The 14,185-nt window shown below is 43.9% G+C and overlaps 1 protein-coding gene across 1 annotated transcript in view; it reads left to right on the top strand.

Moving 5' to 3' along the window:
* The window catches only part of SPIDR (scaffold protein involved in DNA repair), a 493,368-nt gene that overhangs the window by 440,674 nt on the left and 38,509 nt on the right, over positions 1-14,185 (top strand). The window contains exon 11 of the mRNA XM_036263912.1: positions 5,316-5,456. Coding sequence (XP_036119805.1) covers positions 5,316-5,456 — 141 coding nt within the window. The remainder of the gene's footprint in view (positions 1-5,315; positions 5,457-14,185) is intronic.

Genomic DNA, 14,185 nt, shown 5'->3' with positions numbered 1-14,185 from the left:
CTTTAACCTTTGACATCTTAATAATGATGTGTCTTGGTGTGGACCTCTTTGGGTTCATCTTGTTTGAGACTTTCTATGCTTCCTAGACTTGTGTGTCTGTTTTCTTCACCAGGTCAGGGAAGTTTTCACTGTTTCTTCAAATAGGTTCTCAATTATTGCTCTCAATTCTCTTTCTAGAACCACTGTAATTCAGATGTTGTTAAACTTTTTGTTATACCACAAGTCCTTTAAACTATCCTCATTTTTTAAATCTTTATTGTTGAGAGTATTACAGATACCCCCTCTTTTTTCCCTCCCATTGACCCCCCCTCCACCTGGCCCACCCTAGCTTTTACCACTCTATTGTCTTCATCTATGGACAATGCAAATATGCATATAAGTTCTTTGGTTAATCTCTTCCCACCCTGCTGCTCCCCTCTTCCCTCTGAGATTCATCAGTCTGTTCCATGTTTCTATGCCTCTGGTTCTATTTTATATTTTATTACTTTCTTTTATAAATCCTCACCTGAGGATATTTTTCCATTGATTTTTTTAGATAGAATGGGAGCAAGGGAGGGGGAGAGAGAGAAAAACATTGATGTGAGAGAGACACATTGATTTTTGCCTCCCGACAACCCCAACTGGGGTCAGGGATCGAACCTGCAACCGAGGTGCATGCCCTTGTCTGGGAATCAAACCTGCTACTCTTTGGTCCATGGGCCGATGCTTCTAACCACTAAGCCAAACTGGCCAGGGGTAGTTATGTTTTACTCGTCAGTTTATTTTGTTCATTATATTCCACATATAAGTGAGATCATGTGGTATTTGCCTTTCTCTGACTGGCTTATTTTGCTTAGCATAATCATCTCTTGGTCCCTCCATGCTGTCTCAAGGGGTAATAAATCCTTCTTTTTTATAGCTGCATAGTATTTTGTTGTTTAAATATTCCACATCTTTTTTATTTATTCTCATTTTTTAATTATTTTTTCTTTTTGATGTTCTGATTGCATGTTTTCTACCTTCTCTTCCATTTCTCTGATTCAATCCTCTGTTTCATCTAATCTGCTATTGATTCCTTCTAAAGTATTTTTCATTTCAAATTATTATCTTCTTATTTCTGACTGGTTCTTTTTATGTCTTCTATGTCCTTTTTTATGCTTACTATCTCTTTAATTTCTCACTGAGTTCATTCATTTTTTTCCTCTAAGTTACTTGAGCATCCATATAACTATTGTTTTGAAATCTGTATCTTGTAGATTGCTTATCTCCTCATTCAGTTCTTTGGGGTTTTTTTTTGGGGGGGGGGGGGGTTTGTTATGTTCTTTCATTTGGGGCATGTTTTTTGTCATCCCAATTTGATTGTTTTTCTGTCATTGTTTCTGTGTATTATGTAGATCTTCTATGTTTCCCAGTCTCGGCAGGGTGTGCATATGTAGTAGCTGTCCTGTGGGTCTGAATGGTGCAGTCTCTGATCACCTGGATTAGGTGCTTCAGGTTATGACCCTTTTGTAGGCTATGTGAGCCCTTCTGTTGTAGTTGAGTCTTGATTGCATTTAGCCTGTTTGTTGATGCATTTGACCCTCAGACTAGCTAACTATGAACATTGATTTTGACCACAGTGTATGAGCTCCTGTGCAGGGTTGATTCCATGAAGTGGAATTTGCCCCAGCAGCCTCTGATGCCTGCCCAGATCTCACTTTAGCTGTGTTGCTTGTGTAACAATTAGTTTGTGCTTTGATGTGGTCTGAAGCCCACCGTGAGGTGTGCAGGTTCTAGAATCTCTTAGGAGGGACCCTGATGCAGGTCAATGTCAGATGCTGCCTGTGACCAGCCCTGGGCTACCTTTTAGGACCTCTAACATGATCCACAATTTGTGACTGCCTCTGCCAGGCCTGTGTGTGCATGGGAGGGCCAAGCTGTGTACTAAGGTCAGCTTCCCCCACTACCAAGTTTGGAGGTAGGTCATCAGAAGGCCCAAGGTACCTCAAGATGCATTTCCACCTGCCGGCTACCTGTTAACTCAGTCTCTGAGTTAAAGAGCCATTGGCAGTAGGAGAGTTGCATGAGGTAGGTTCTCAGTGAGTCACCAGGTAGGGGTTAGTGGTGTTCACCAGGTTGATAGAGACTCACTCTTGGCACTGGTGCTGGGTCTGTGGCCACTCAGAAAAAGTCTCAGGGTACCAAGGCCAACCACTACCTGCCTGGGGCCTGCAGACTTTTGTGGTGGGACGGGGTCTCATGGAGTGTTCAGGGTAAGGCCAGTAGAATTCATTAGGCTGAAAGAGATTAAGACTTGGCTGTGTGGAGGAAGGGCTCTGCATAGGAACTATGGCACTGGTTAGGGTATGTGGGGGAAATGGACCTCTTCTAGAGCCTTCCAAGACAGCCAGCAGACTCCTCCACAGGACATGAGTTAGCAAGGTGGGACCACATGGAGTTGGCAGGGTGAAGCTAGTGCTTCCCCCAGGCTGGCGTGGTTTGGAAAGGAGTGTTCGACCCAGGAATGATGGCATCTGTGGGTGGCGTGGGAAAAGACTCAGCACAGGGACAATGGCAGCTCTCCCTCTAGCCTTCTCCTCGAATCCACACAGCCCAATCTCCCCATATGACTCTAGTCCTCCTTGAGCTGCTATCCCTTCACCAGAGCCCATGGTGAGTACCCACACACAAAATTTTGTGTGATAGCAATTTAAGAAGGTGCCTGGGTTTCCAGCAGCCTCCTGTCTCACCCTGGTGGATGAAATCTTTGCTGATTTTCACAGCCAGATGCTGTGTGGGCTTCTGGCCAGCACTGCTGCCCTGGCTCGGCATGGGGTTGCGACCCTCACTCCTCGGGGGAACCTGTGCAGCTGAGATATCCAGGTTCCCAGCTGCCGTACAGGTCAATTAGGAGAAATTCTGTTACTAGCCCTTTTATGGTGTCTGCCCTTCCTGCCAGTCTGAGTGTGGCTTCTTCTGTAAATCCTTGATTATAAGAGGTTCAGCTAGTCTTCAGTTGGTTCTTCAGGTTGGTTGTTCTATAATTGGTTGTAATTTTGATTTGTTCAAGGGAGAAGGTGAGTGTAACTTACACCTACTGTGCCATGTTGGATCTCCCCTTACCATCATCTTTTGTTTTTCTGTCACCACCATTTATCCCTCTATGCCCTCTTCCACCTCCACCCCCGCCACCCCACCCCACCACCGCCACACTGTTGTCCATGTTTAAGAGTTCTCTCTCTTTTTATTCTTTTTATTTTGTACTCAATCCCTCCACCTCCCCAATCACCATCATTCTTGGAAGATAGTTTTGCTGGTGCAGTTTTTTTTGTTTTTTTGTTTTGTTTTGTTTTGTGGTACGTGCCCCTAGCAGGAATCGAACCTGGGCCTCTCTGGTCCACAGGCCGACACTCATCCGCTGAGCCAAACAGGCCAGGGCTGCTGGTATAGTTTTTAGATGGCTTCTAGAATTCTGAAAATACTTCTTTATTTTCTGGCTTCATTCATTGCTCTGGAGAAGACTGATATAAATCAATTTTTTATTCATTCAGGTGTTCTGTCTTTTTATCCTTTTTACTTTTAAAATCTTCTTATTGTCTTTGACATTCTCTAGTTTCATTTCAGTATGTGTATTAAGGTGGATTTTCTTATAGTTATTCTGCTTGGTATTTCTTTTTGTCTTCTATCTATGGATTCATTTCTAATGTCAGTTAGGAGAAAATCTGTTACTAGATCTACAAATTATTGCTTCTCCTTCCTCTCTTTTGTTCTTCTGGAATTCCCACTGGCCTCTCTATTTCTCTTTTCTCTAATGTTTTCTAATCTCACCCCTGATGCAATCTCAGTAATTCATTCAAATTTATAGCCCAGTTCACATGCACACACTCCAGATACATATAGCCATTTGTTATACCTATTCAATATTTTTTTATTTTAATAAGTATAGCTTTCCTTTTTGAAAGTTTTATTTCATTCTTCTTCAAGTCTGCCAAATCATTTTGATTTTTTTTTGTTTGTTTTCATTTTATTTTTTTTTAAATTGATTTGAGAGAGAGAGAGAGAAAGGGAGAAGGAGAGAGAGTGGAACATCAGTGAGAGAGAACATCAGTTGGCCACCTCCTACATGCCCCCCACTGGGGATTGGGCCCACAATTGGGGCATGTGCCCTGACAGGGAATTGAACCAGCGACATCTTGGTGCATGGGTTGACACTCAACCACTGAGCCATACTGGCCAGGCTGCCAAATCATTTTGTATAGCTTTTTGTCTCCTATTTATATTTTTGTGATTTTACATTTTAAAATAATTATTTTGTATTTTATGTTTTAATTTTAATATCTCAAGTTCTTAGCAGGTCTATTATTATTTTTTCTGACTCTTACCCTGTAATGATTTGTTTCCTTTGTACTTGGTGATTTTTATTTGAGCAATGAAATTAAATTTATTGGTTAGTAACATTTTTAATGTTTCAAGTGTACGATTCTATAATATGTCATCTGTATACTGCACCGTGTGCTCACCACCCAAAGTGTAGTCTCCTTCTGTCATCATATATTTGACCCCCTGTTTCCTCTGTATCTTCCCCCACCCTCTTCCCCTCTGGTAAGCACTGTATTGCTGTCTGTGTCTATGAGTTTGTTTGTTTTGTCTGTTTGTTACTTACTTTCTGGTTTATATCCCTCATATGAGTGAAATTATATGGTTCTTGTCCTTTTCTGTCTTACTTATTTTACATAGATTCTCTTACAAACCAGGAGGGGCCTATGGACCTGGGAGACTTAATCAGGAAGTCTTGTCATTATCCATTTACCTGAATTATGAAGTACGAGGATTGGAAATTCAGTCATAAATAGGTTTTTATAACTACTGCCCTTTCAGCTTAAAAATTGGGGGGGATCTCATCATGTCACTGGATATCTCTTAGACCTTTGCTGCTAGACGGGACACTGGTTTGTATACTGCTGGGAAACACGCGTCGGAGAACGTGTACCTTCTCCGAGAAAACCCCTGATTGTTATTGTGAGCATCACGTTACACTGCAGCTTTCCTCAGAGTTCAGTGTCCGTACAAAATATAGTACCTGTTATGGAGACAAGGCAAGAGGATGCTCTTTCTGGGCAGCAGTAATGTTTGATTTGAAAGGATGGCCTTCTTTGTGTGCTTTTAACCCTCATGTCACTTAGGATTTAGTTTTATGCCGAAAGAGACTTCTGTCTCCTCTATTTTGTGGATAGTGATCAATCACCTGCGTATACAAATCCACAAAGCGCATGCTTGAATTCCGCTTCATTCATCCTGGTCTTTGTACGGAACCAAAACTGTTCCGTCAAAGAACAAATGTGGATGCTTTCTTGTAGATTTTGCCTCCTCGTGCAAGATGCCTACGGAATGTTCAGCGAAGTGCACCTAGAGGACGCCGTGTTCAAGGGCAGAGCGTTGGAAGGCAAGCCCTGCAGCCTGGCAGGGATGAAGGTTGTACAGAAGGCCACCACAGGAAGGTGAGGACGCTGGAATAGCATCGGTTTGCTGCAAAGATTGGTTCTTTTATTAGTCTTTTATTTCTACTTTTATTTTTAAAGACAATAAACTAGGATCTTAGAGTTTACCTAGAAAGTAGAGGCCAGGGGTTGAGTGGAGCCATAAAGTACCTCCCAGTGGGCGGGCAGGGGGTGCGGGGAGGATATTGACCACAAAAATAATTATGCAGGTTAGGCAGTTCATTTAATTAAAATCAGAAGACTTAGAAATGTTATACATGTGTATTTTAAGTGTGAAGACTTGTTTTCCTAGCTCTAACAGTAAGGCAGTTTCACATGAGTCTGCTCAGGTGAGATGCACCTTACAAGCTTTAAGCTAAACTCCTGAGTTGTCACGTATTTTTGTCCGTAGTGTCTGTCCAGTTTCCTGGCACCTCGCCCTAAGATGTTGCTTTGGATAGGCCGAGGTGGACTTCACATAAAGCTGGCCAAACTGGCTCTTACTGCTCCAATGATCATCTTCACCCGTGGTTTCGGAAAATAATAAATATTTTCAGTGGAACCATCCAGTCATATAGAAAATTTGTGTAAACCCTGAATTGGGGATTTTCTCAATCTTATTATAACCTCTCTTTTCTCAAATAGTGTGTTATTTTAACTCTTGATGTTAATGTTTTGTTTAATTATAGTAACATCTGAGCTTATAAGAGTATCTGAGGGAAGGAAAAAAACATCATGGGTATATGATATTGTGATTTTGAAGCAGTTATTGATAAACTTTGTCAGTGGTTTGTATGATGACCCTTCTAGCCATCATTGTAAATTGTGAGCACTCCCCGAGCTCACAACTGCCCCCTGTGGTCAGCTTGCCTGCAGGCCTCCGCTCTGCCTGCCTGCGGTTCATGAGGCCCTGTGCGGTGAGGGTGGCTGTGCCCAGAGCTTGGTTTTCTGAAAGATGTATACTTCATAGGCACATCCCCGGCAAGCTCCAGGTAGATATAAGAATATTGGATTGGTCCATGTAGATTTGTATTGTAACAAATGCTTTCTTTTGTTTACAAAAGGGTAGCTGTATTATATGAAAAATACAGCCAGCAAAGTTTTTTGCGAGGGAGGGGAACCTCTTTTGATTCAAAATCCTACTAGTATTTATGTTTCAAATTAGTAAACAAAACTAATCTCTGTGTCTAAAATATTATTAATGGATAGGTGTTATTTTATTGGGATCTCTGAACAGCCCTTGGAGAGTGATGTCTTGGAGAGGACTTGATTGCAGAGCCTAGTTGGCGCACACTGTGCACTGAGAGCTCACTGACTGCCGGGAGGAACAAGGAAGTGGCAGGTGCCATCTCTGGCCTTGAATTGCTTCCCTTAGAACAGGAGACTAGACAGACACACGTGTTAGAGCAATTAATGCTTTAAGTGACTAGATCTTAACTGGCTGATCTCAGATTTCATGAAAAGAGTGAGAACAAATGCTTTAAACATCTTGATCTGGCAGAAGGACAAATTTTCTTCAAATTGGTTAAGTGTCACCTGTGAAGACAGAAAAGTAGAATTAGGAATGATGTATGGAAAAGAGGAAGAAAGAGGGTTTATTTAAAAGACGGTTCAGTCATTTATTCTATAAATATTTAATACCTCCGTGTGCTGTGCCCTGGCTAGCTGCTGCAGCATTGATCTATGTGCTAGATTTTGGAGATTTATCCTAGACCAGAATATACCGAGGTATCAAGTCAGCTAAATAATAAAGCCGATAAAGCCTTAAGTCTTATTAGGGTCACTATGAGTTCCTGAGAGTAGAATAGAGGTAATAAAAATTAAGAGGACGTTAAGATTATCCTACTGTTGCAGCTATCATAGATTTGACATAAAGGGAGAGATTGGGGCAGGGCCACACGTTGGGAAACTTGTGCAGCAATTGAAGGAAGAAGAAGAAGAACCAGTTACCAGTTGATTTTGAATTTCTGGTTCCTACAGGCAGCTCTAGTAGGAGCTGTGGCAGATGGCAAGAGTATAAAATAGACTACTTCCTGCAAGAACTCATAGAACAAGCCCAGGAGAAGACCCAAAAAGGCACCAAGCGGCAAGTGCCTAATACAAAGTGCTGTGGGCTGAGACCACCTTTGAGGGAGGTTCAGAGGGTGGGTTAAGACTTAGGAACCTGGAGAGAACAAGAAAGTCCTGGGCTAAGGACCAGACAGAGGAAGGGCAGGAGGACAGCCCATCTCTGCATGCACTTGCCCATCTGGAAGAGGTGTGAAGATAAGGATAGCACTGCTGTCTGGCTAGTGTCAGTGACGAATAAGGGGCTGGGCACTTGGGAGGGGGTCAACTGATCCAGTAATTACTGATTAAATATCAGCTTTTGTTTTCAAGGTAACAGATGAAGGTACTGATAAATTTTATACTAGAAGCCAAGTTCAGTGAACACGTTCAAAAACTAACCCAGTGGTCAGGAACAACAAGTCCCTTAGAAGTCCTCCCAGTCCCCGGGCACGCACACTGCTGTTCTCCTGGGCCGTGTGTAAGCCCCGCCTTTCCCTCGCGCCCGTGTCTGGTGCTGCTTCCTCAAGACCCCTGGCACTTCTACAGGCACAGCCTCACTGCCTCCTTTGTCCCGCAGCAGCCACTGCTAGGTTGCCCCCTCCCTTCTCCCCCAGGGCACCCATGGCTCACAGTGCTGCCCACGCCAGTGCCCATGCGCAGGGCTGTGTGGGATTCCCACCAGACAGGAATAGATTAATGCAAATAAGGGTGACACCACAGGCTTAAGTTTGAATGTGTCCAATTTGCTTTGTAACTATGCAAACATCAGCACTTGTGGGAGGAGTCTCCGTGCTGGCTGTGCCAGGTGCCCAGCTGCCCCGCTCTGAGTCACACTGATTTATTGACACAAGACCTTGTTTCGATCACCGAGGCACCCCTTTGCTTGGTGTAGACAGTCAGTAAAGATCGGCGTCAATGAGAATGCCTAGTGGCCAGTATTTCTTCTGGACAGGAGCTGTTTCTTGCTCAACAGCCTATTTCTTGTATGTGTGTAGACTCTGCTCTCTCCCCCATCTTACAGAGGAGGGCCTGAAATAGAAGAGGGTGGCTGGCCCAGGGTCACACAGCTGGCCCAGCGTCAAGCTCCGGTGTGACTGTGGGCTGTGGGCTTCAGGGTGTTCCGTGTCCTGTGGAGACCCCACCTCACCTCCAGCGGAGTGGTCCAGAGTGCCCAGAAGGGCGGTAAAGGGAATCCCTAGGAACTGCTGGGCACAGGTCAGTGGGGCTGGGTCAGGGCCACCGTTTCAGATGCTCCTTTTACAGGAAGCAGTGCGAGCGCTCTCCTGGGCCAGAAACTTCAGTAGTGATTTCTTTCCTTGGATTTTTCTCTTTTCAAAAAGGCCACCCTTTCAAAGAGCCACACACTTCCCTTGGGGTTGGAGGTCCAGAATCTCTTTGCTGATTGCTCTGGTTGGAAACCCTCTTTTTTTTTTTTTAATTTTTTTTTTCTTTATTGATTTTAGAGAGAGAGGGAGGGAGAGAGAGAAGGATAGAAACATTGATGAGAGAACATCGATTGGCCGCCTCCTGCACCCCCCCCTCCCCCACTGGATATCAGGCCCACAACCTGGGCATGTGCCCTGACTGGGAATTGACCTCTTGGTGCGTGGGTCCACACTCAACCACTGAGCCATACCCGCTGGGCAGAAACCCTCTTTTAAAATTGGCATTCTTAAAAATCCCTTTACAATTTTGAATAATAAAATTGTTCCTGGCGGGCTCACCCCACTTTCTGTGAGGAGAATAAAATGTCACTGAAAGAGAATGTACTCACTCTTGAAACCAAGGACGTGCAGAGAAGAAAGGAGGCTCCCCCTAAAGAAGCACTGTTGACTCAAGCCCTCAGCCGCTTTAGTAAGTGTGCTCTGTTTTCCTGTGGTTTTATTGTTTTCTTTTGCCAGTGTTTCTTTCCATTAGTATTTTAATTCAAAATTAAATCTCTCTACTGCCCTTTCGTCCCGACCAGACAGGAGAGGGTCTGCCTGGGCTGTTGGTAGTATGTGAGTTCTCACTGGAGCGGGAAAGGCTCAGGTCAGCAGTCCCTCGAAGTTTGAGAGAGGCCTGCCTGTGGGGATGGGGGTGTGGGGGGGGGGCTCCCCAGAGGGAGTGCGGGTCCTTTGTCCTGAGGCTTTCGTCAGTCTTCTGCGGGCAGGAGGAGGGAGATCTTAGGGGAGGGTTTCAGCAGAATATTCATCTGTTTTCTAGGTGTGTCCTTCAGGGTCATGGTCTCCACTGACTGACTGGTCAGTGTCAGGGCAGGGGGTCCTTAATCATGGCAGCTGGTCCTGGTGTTGTCTACCTGGTTTAGCTGCTTTTCTGGGCCTGGAGCTGAGATACATCTGAGGCCTAGATGTTATCTCTAGGGAGGTGACTGTCCCCGCTGCGAACTGCTGTCAGTTTGTTCAGCTCTGTCTCAGTTTCCCTGTTTCACTTGTCCTGGCTCACTGGCCGGTCTCACTTTAGCAGTAGAGTTTTGGGATTTTGTTTTTGTTGTTGTTGTCTGTCTTGTTTTTTTGTTTTTTTGTTTTGTTTTGTTTTGTTTGCTCTCTTTAACAGTTGTACAGGGAAACAACAGTGAAACAGTACATGAAGTATAAATAAGCAACTCTTTTCAAGATTGTATCCCCTCTTCTGATAATTAATACTTGAACATCAACTTCTCTTGGTTTTTAATATTGTATATTAAAATGTATCAACTTTAATGTATCTTTTTCTTGGCATTACCTTTTACAGGATTTTGTTGTGTATCTGTACCGCCCATACCCCCTTATTTTGCTGCTGTGGTGTTCCCTAACTTTGCCGATGGTGGAAAGAGTCTTAACTTGAAGTCAGGAGACCTGGATTGTACTACTGGCTATGCTACCAATACCAGTCGATCTGGCCCCTGATTTGTTTGAAAATAAAAGGACTAAATAACTTTCGAGCCTCTTTGGGTTTGAGGCCATTCCTTTCCCTTCCAGGGTTGGGACAGTAGGCTTTTCCTTTTAGCTTTATACACATAGATACTTTTCCATTTGAACAGCTTTTCCTTAAAGGAAATATTGAACCTATCGTTTAAACAGGTTTCGTACAGCCCTGGCTGCTTTGGCTCAGTGGTTAGAGCATTGGCCTGCGGTCCAGAGAGACCCGGGTTCGGTTCCCGCTAAGGGCACGTACCTAGGTTGCAGTTTGTCCCCCACCCTGGTGGGTCGTGCGGATGGCAGCCACTCGATGTGTCCCTTTCACATCGATGTTTCTCTCTCTCTCTCTCTCTCTCTCTCTCTCTCTCTCTCTCTCTCTCCCTCCCTCCCTCCCACTCTACCTGAACAAAAAATGGAAAAATGTCCTCGAGTGAGGATAAAAAATAAACAGGTTTCGTACAGATAAAGTTGCAATCTTGCCATCTATCTGCTAGGCGCGTAACGTACACCTTTGAGTAAGCATAATAAACATTGTCGACGTAAGAAACATCCAAACCTGTAGAAAATTTTAATAAGAGTTTATTTGAGCTAAACTGACCACATATGCCAGGGAGCAAGATCTCATATGCCCTAGAGAATAAGAGTCTTGCAGCTTCTTTTGTGCATGTCAGGGTTAGGAGGGACCGTAAGGCAGGTGACGTGGAAGTGGGAGAGAGCAGGATGGGATTGAATCACAGGACGGTTAAAATGGTTTTGTGCTCTCTTGAGGGTGGTTATTTTATTTATTTTTTAATATTTATTCTTTATTGATTTCAGAGAAAGAGGAAGGGAGAGAGAAAGAGATAGAAACATTGATTGGCCGCCTCCTGCATTCCCCGCACTGGGGATCAGGCCCACAACCTGGGCATGTGCCCTGACAGGAATCGAACCAGCGACCTCTTGGTGCATGGGTCGGTGCTCAACCACTGAGCCGCAATGGCCAGGCTTGATGGTGGTTATCGAAAGGTTAGAGTCGGTGGTGCAAGGGCAGGCTAAATAGCAATCCCAGATGGGGGGAAAGGATATGCAAAGGGAAGTGCTACACATCACTGAGCCGTGGGGTACTCGGCCGATGATGGCAGCCCCTAGGAGCTGGAGTTTCGTCCTTATATGCCTCCACTGGCGGGAAGCTTTTGTCCAGTGGTTTGGAGGACTTGATTGGTGGGTTTGGGCAGTGAGGGTGTGTCTACAGGAATGTGGATGTGCGATCTGGTGCTTCTTTGGCAGTTTTAGTTCCTTATATGGTTTGGTTCCTGGTGCCCGGCATTTCCGGTTCTACAAGTCCTCCTGGTCTTTGTTCTCCTGTGGCGGGAAGCTTACAAAATGGAATTGTATTGCCTTGTAAGTCCTCACAGTTATGACTTACTTCAAAGATGTGTTCATCAAATGCACAGAGACGATGGCAAGGGCTTGCTTTAGCCAAAGATGAGCCTTTTACTAAAACAGTTCTGTGGCCCTGGCCGGTTTGGCTCAGCGGTTAGAGCGTCGGCCTGCAGTCCTGAGAGACCCGGGTTCGGTTCCCGCTAAGGGCGCGTACCTCGGCTGCAGATTGTCCCCGGCCCTGGTCGGTTGTGCGGGTGGCAGCCACTCGATGTGTTCCTTTCACATCGATGTTTCTCTCTCTCTCTCTGTTCCTCTCTCTCCCTCCCACTCTACCTGAACAAAAAATGGAAAAATGTCCTTGGGTGAGGATAAAAAAAAAATAAAAAATAAAATAAAACAGTTCTGTGCCTGGAGCAGGACTACCCACCTGACATACACATAGGGGTTTATCGCCCGGTGAGGTGCTTTCCATAGAGCCCCTTATTTTCCTGTCCACACATAATTAAAGTATCTCCTTGTAGGTTCTTCTAAACAATTTTTTTTTAATCTTTTATTTTTTTTTATTTTTTATTTATTTATTTATTTATTTTATTTTTTTTATCATCCTCACCCGAGGACATTTTTCCATTTTTTTATTTTTGTTCAGATAGAGTGGGAGGGAGAGAGAGGAAGAGAGAGAGAGAGAAACATCGATGTGAAAGGGACACATCGAGTGGTCACCACCCGCACAACCAACCAGGGCCGGGGACAAACTGCAACCGAGGTACGTGCCCTTAGCGGGAACCGAACCCGGGTCCCTCCGGACCGCAGGCCGATGCTCTAACCGCTGAGCCAAACCGGCCAGGGCCCTTGTAGGTTATTCTAATAAAATAATGGGTTCTTATCATCTAGATTGTGACTCTCTTTTTTTGGGATGTGCCCCTAGTGGGAACCAACCCGGACTCTAATCCATGGCTCCAACCACTGAGCCAAACCGGCCAGGGCTAGATTGTGACTTTTTTTAACAGGGCATTTTGGAAGGTAAAATAAATTCTACAAAGCTTTTCTTTGGAATAATTACATTTTAGAAAGATAAAGTCTATTTTCCTACTTATTGTTTGCTCGATCCCTATTTTCTGAATGTTTTTTGTTATTGTGGACTGACAATTATTTATATTAGTGATTCTAATCAAAGATTAATAGAGATCATAACTTTTATTTTTATTTTAGAGGAGAAGCATATTTTGAAATTGGAGGTCTTAGTCTCAACTCACATAAATCATGATTATAATGTATAACATAAGACTTCAACTGTATTCCCTTCCTTACATATTTGGTTGATTTGCTTCAAATCTGCTTACTGGTAAATGAGATTAACTGGGGCACCAAGGAAAACAGGAAAATGCAAAAGAAGCTCAATGGGTGGAGCTACCATCAAGTCCAGACACCTTGCTGAGTACACATGTATCATCCTCAAAATAACCTCTCAAAGCAAATATTCATTTAACAGATGAAGAACTAAAGCTCATCAACACTAAATATTTTACTCCAAACCACTTTTAAATGTCTCTAAAGCAAATTCTGCTTCTATTATGCCTGAATCATAGTTTAGCTTGACTGTATCGGGTGGGGCAGGGAGATTTGAGTGGGTGGTTCATGCCCAATGCTTAAGAAACAAATCATATCCCTTCCCTTCTGTCACTCTCTGGGACCGAGGTGGGGCGGGGGTGGCGGGAAGATGTGAGAACTTCCCACTGTGGGCTGCTGCTCCAATGAGACATGTGCTCAGAAATGCCAGTTTCAGAGCTGGGTGGTAACCTAGCTTCCTGCCCAGGTAGTGGGTGGACAAGGTCCTGAGCTCCTGTCTTTCCCTCGGCATGTTTTCTCCCTGAACCCATCATGTAGCAGTGCACATTGGCTTATTGATTAGGTTGGAGCCAGTCACTTGGTAAAGGTGTTTTGTGTTTTATTCTTCTTTAGTTGACCTGCCAATGTAAATTATTTAGATAAGACTAACAGGTTCAGTCTTTGAACAAGTATATAAAAGGGGCTACTTGATATGTGAGTTCATAATAACATAAAAATATAAGGAGGCAGGTTTTTTAAGTATCACAGTACACTTGTAATATTGTTTTCGTAAACATTTGTATACCTCTTTCTGGGACAACATAGTTTCATCCATGCTGCTCCTGATCCGAGGACCAGAAGAACTGTATGGTGAACGGACCACCACATTTGACAGAAAACACAGTGTTTCCAAGGGAATTGGGGGGAAATTTCAAAGGCTCTATCTTTAGTAAGGATGGGAACTTGTTTTCCTGAGGCAATGGAATAAAAACAGATATTATCAATGTCACTGACAAAGGACTCCTGCCCTCCTGTGACCTCCCAAAGACAGTTTGACTTCAGTTCTTGAAAAAAAAAAAAAAAAAAACGCTGTCCATTTTTGGCCTACAATTT

This window comes from Molossus molossus, unplaced genomic scaffold (assembly GCF_014108415.1).
Source record: "Molossus molossus isolate mMolMol1 unplaced genomic scaffold, mMolMol1.p scaffold_m16_p_16, whole genome shotgun sequence".
NCBI classification, from domain to species: Eukaryota; Metazoa; Chordata; class Mammalia; order Chiroptera; family Molossidae; genus Molossus; species Molossus molossus.
This window is presented reverse-complemented; position numbering and strand designations above follow the sequence as displayed.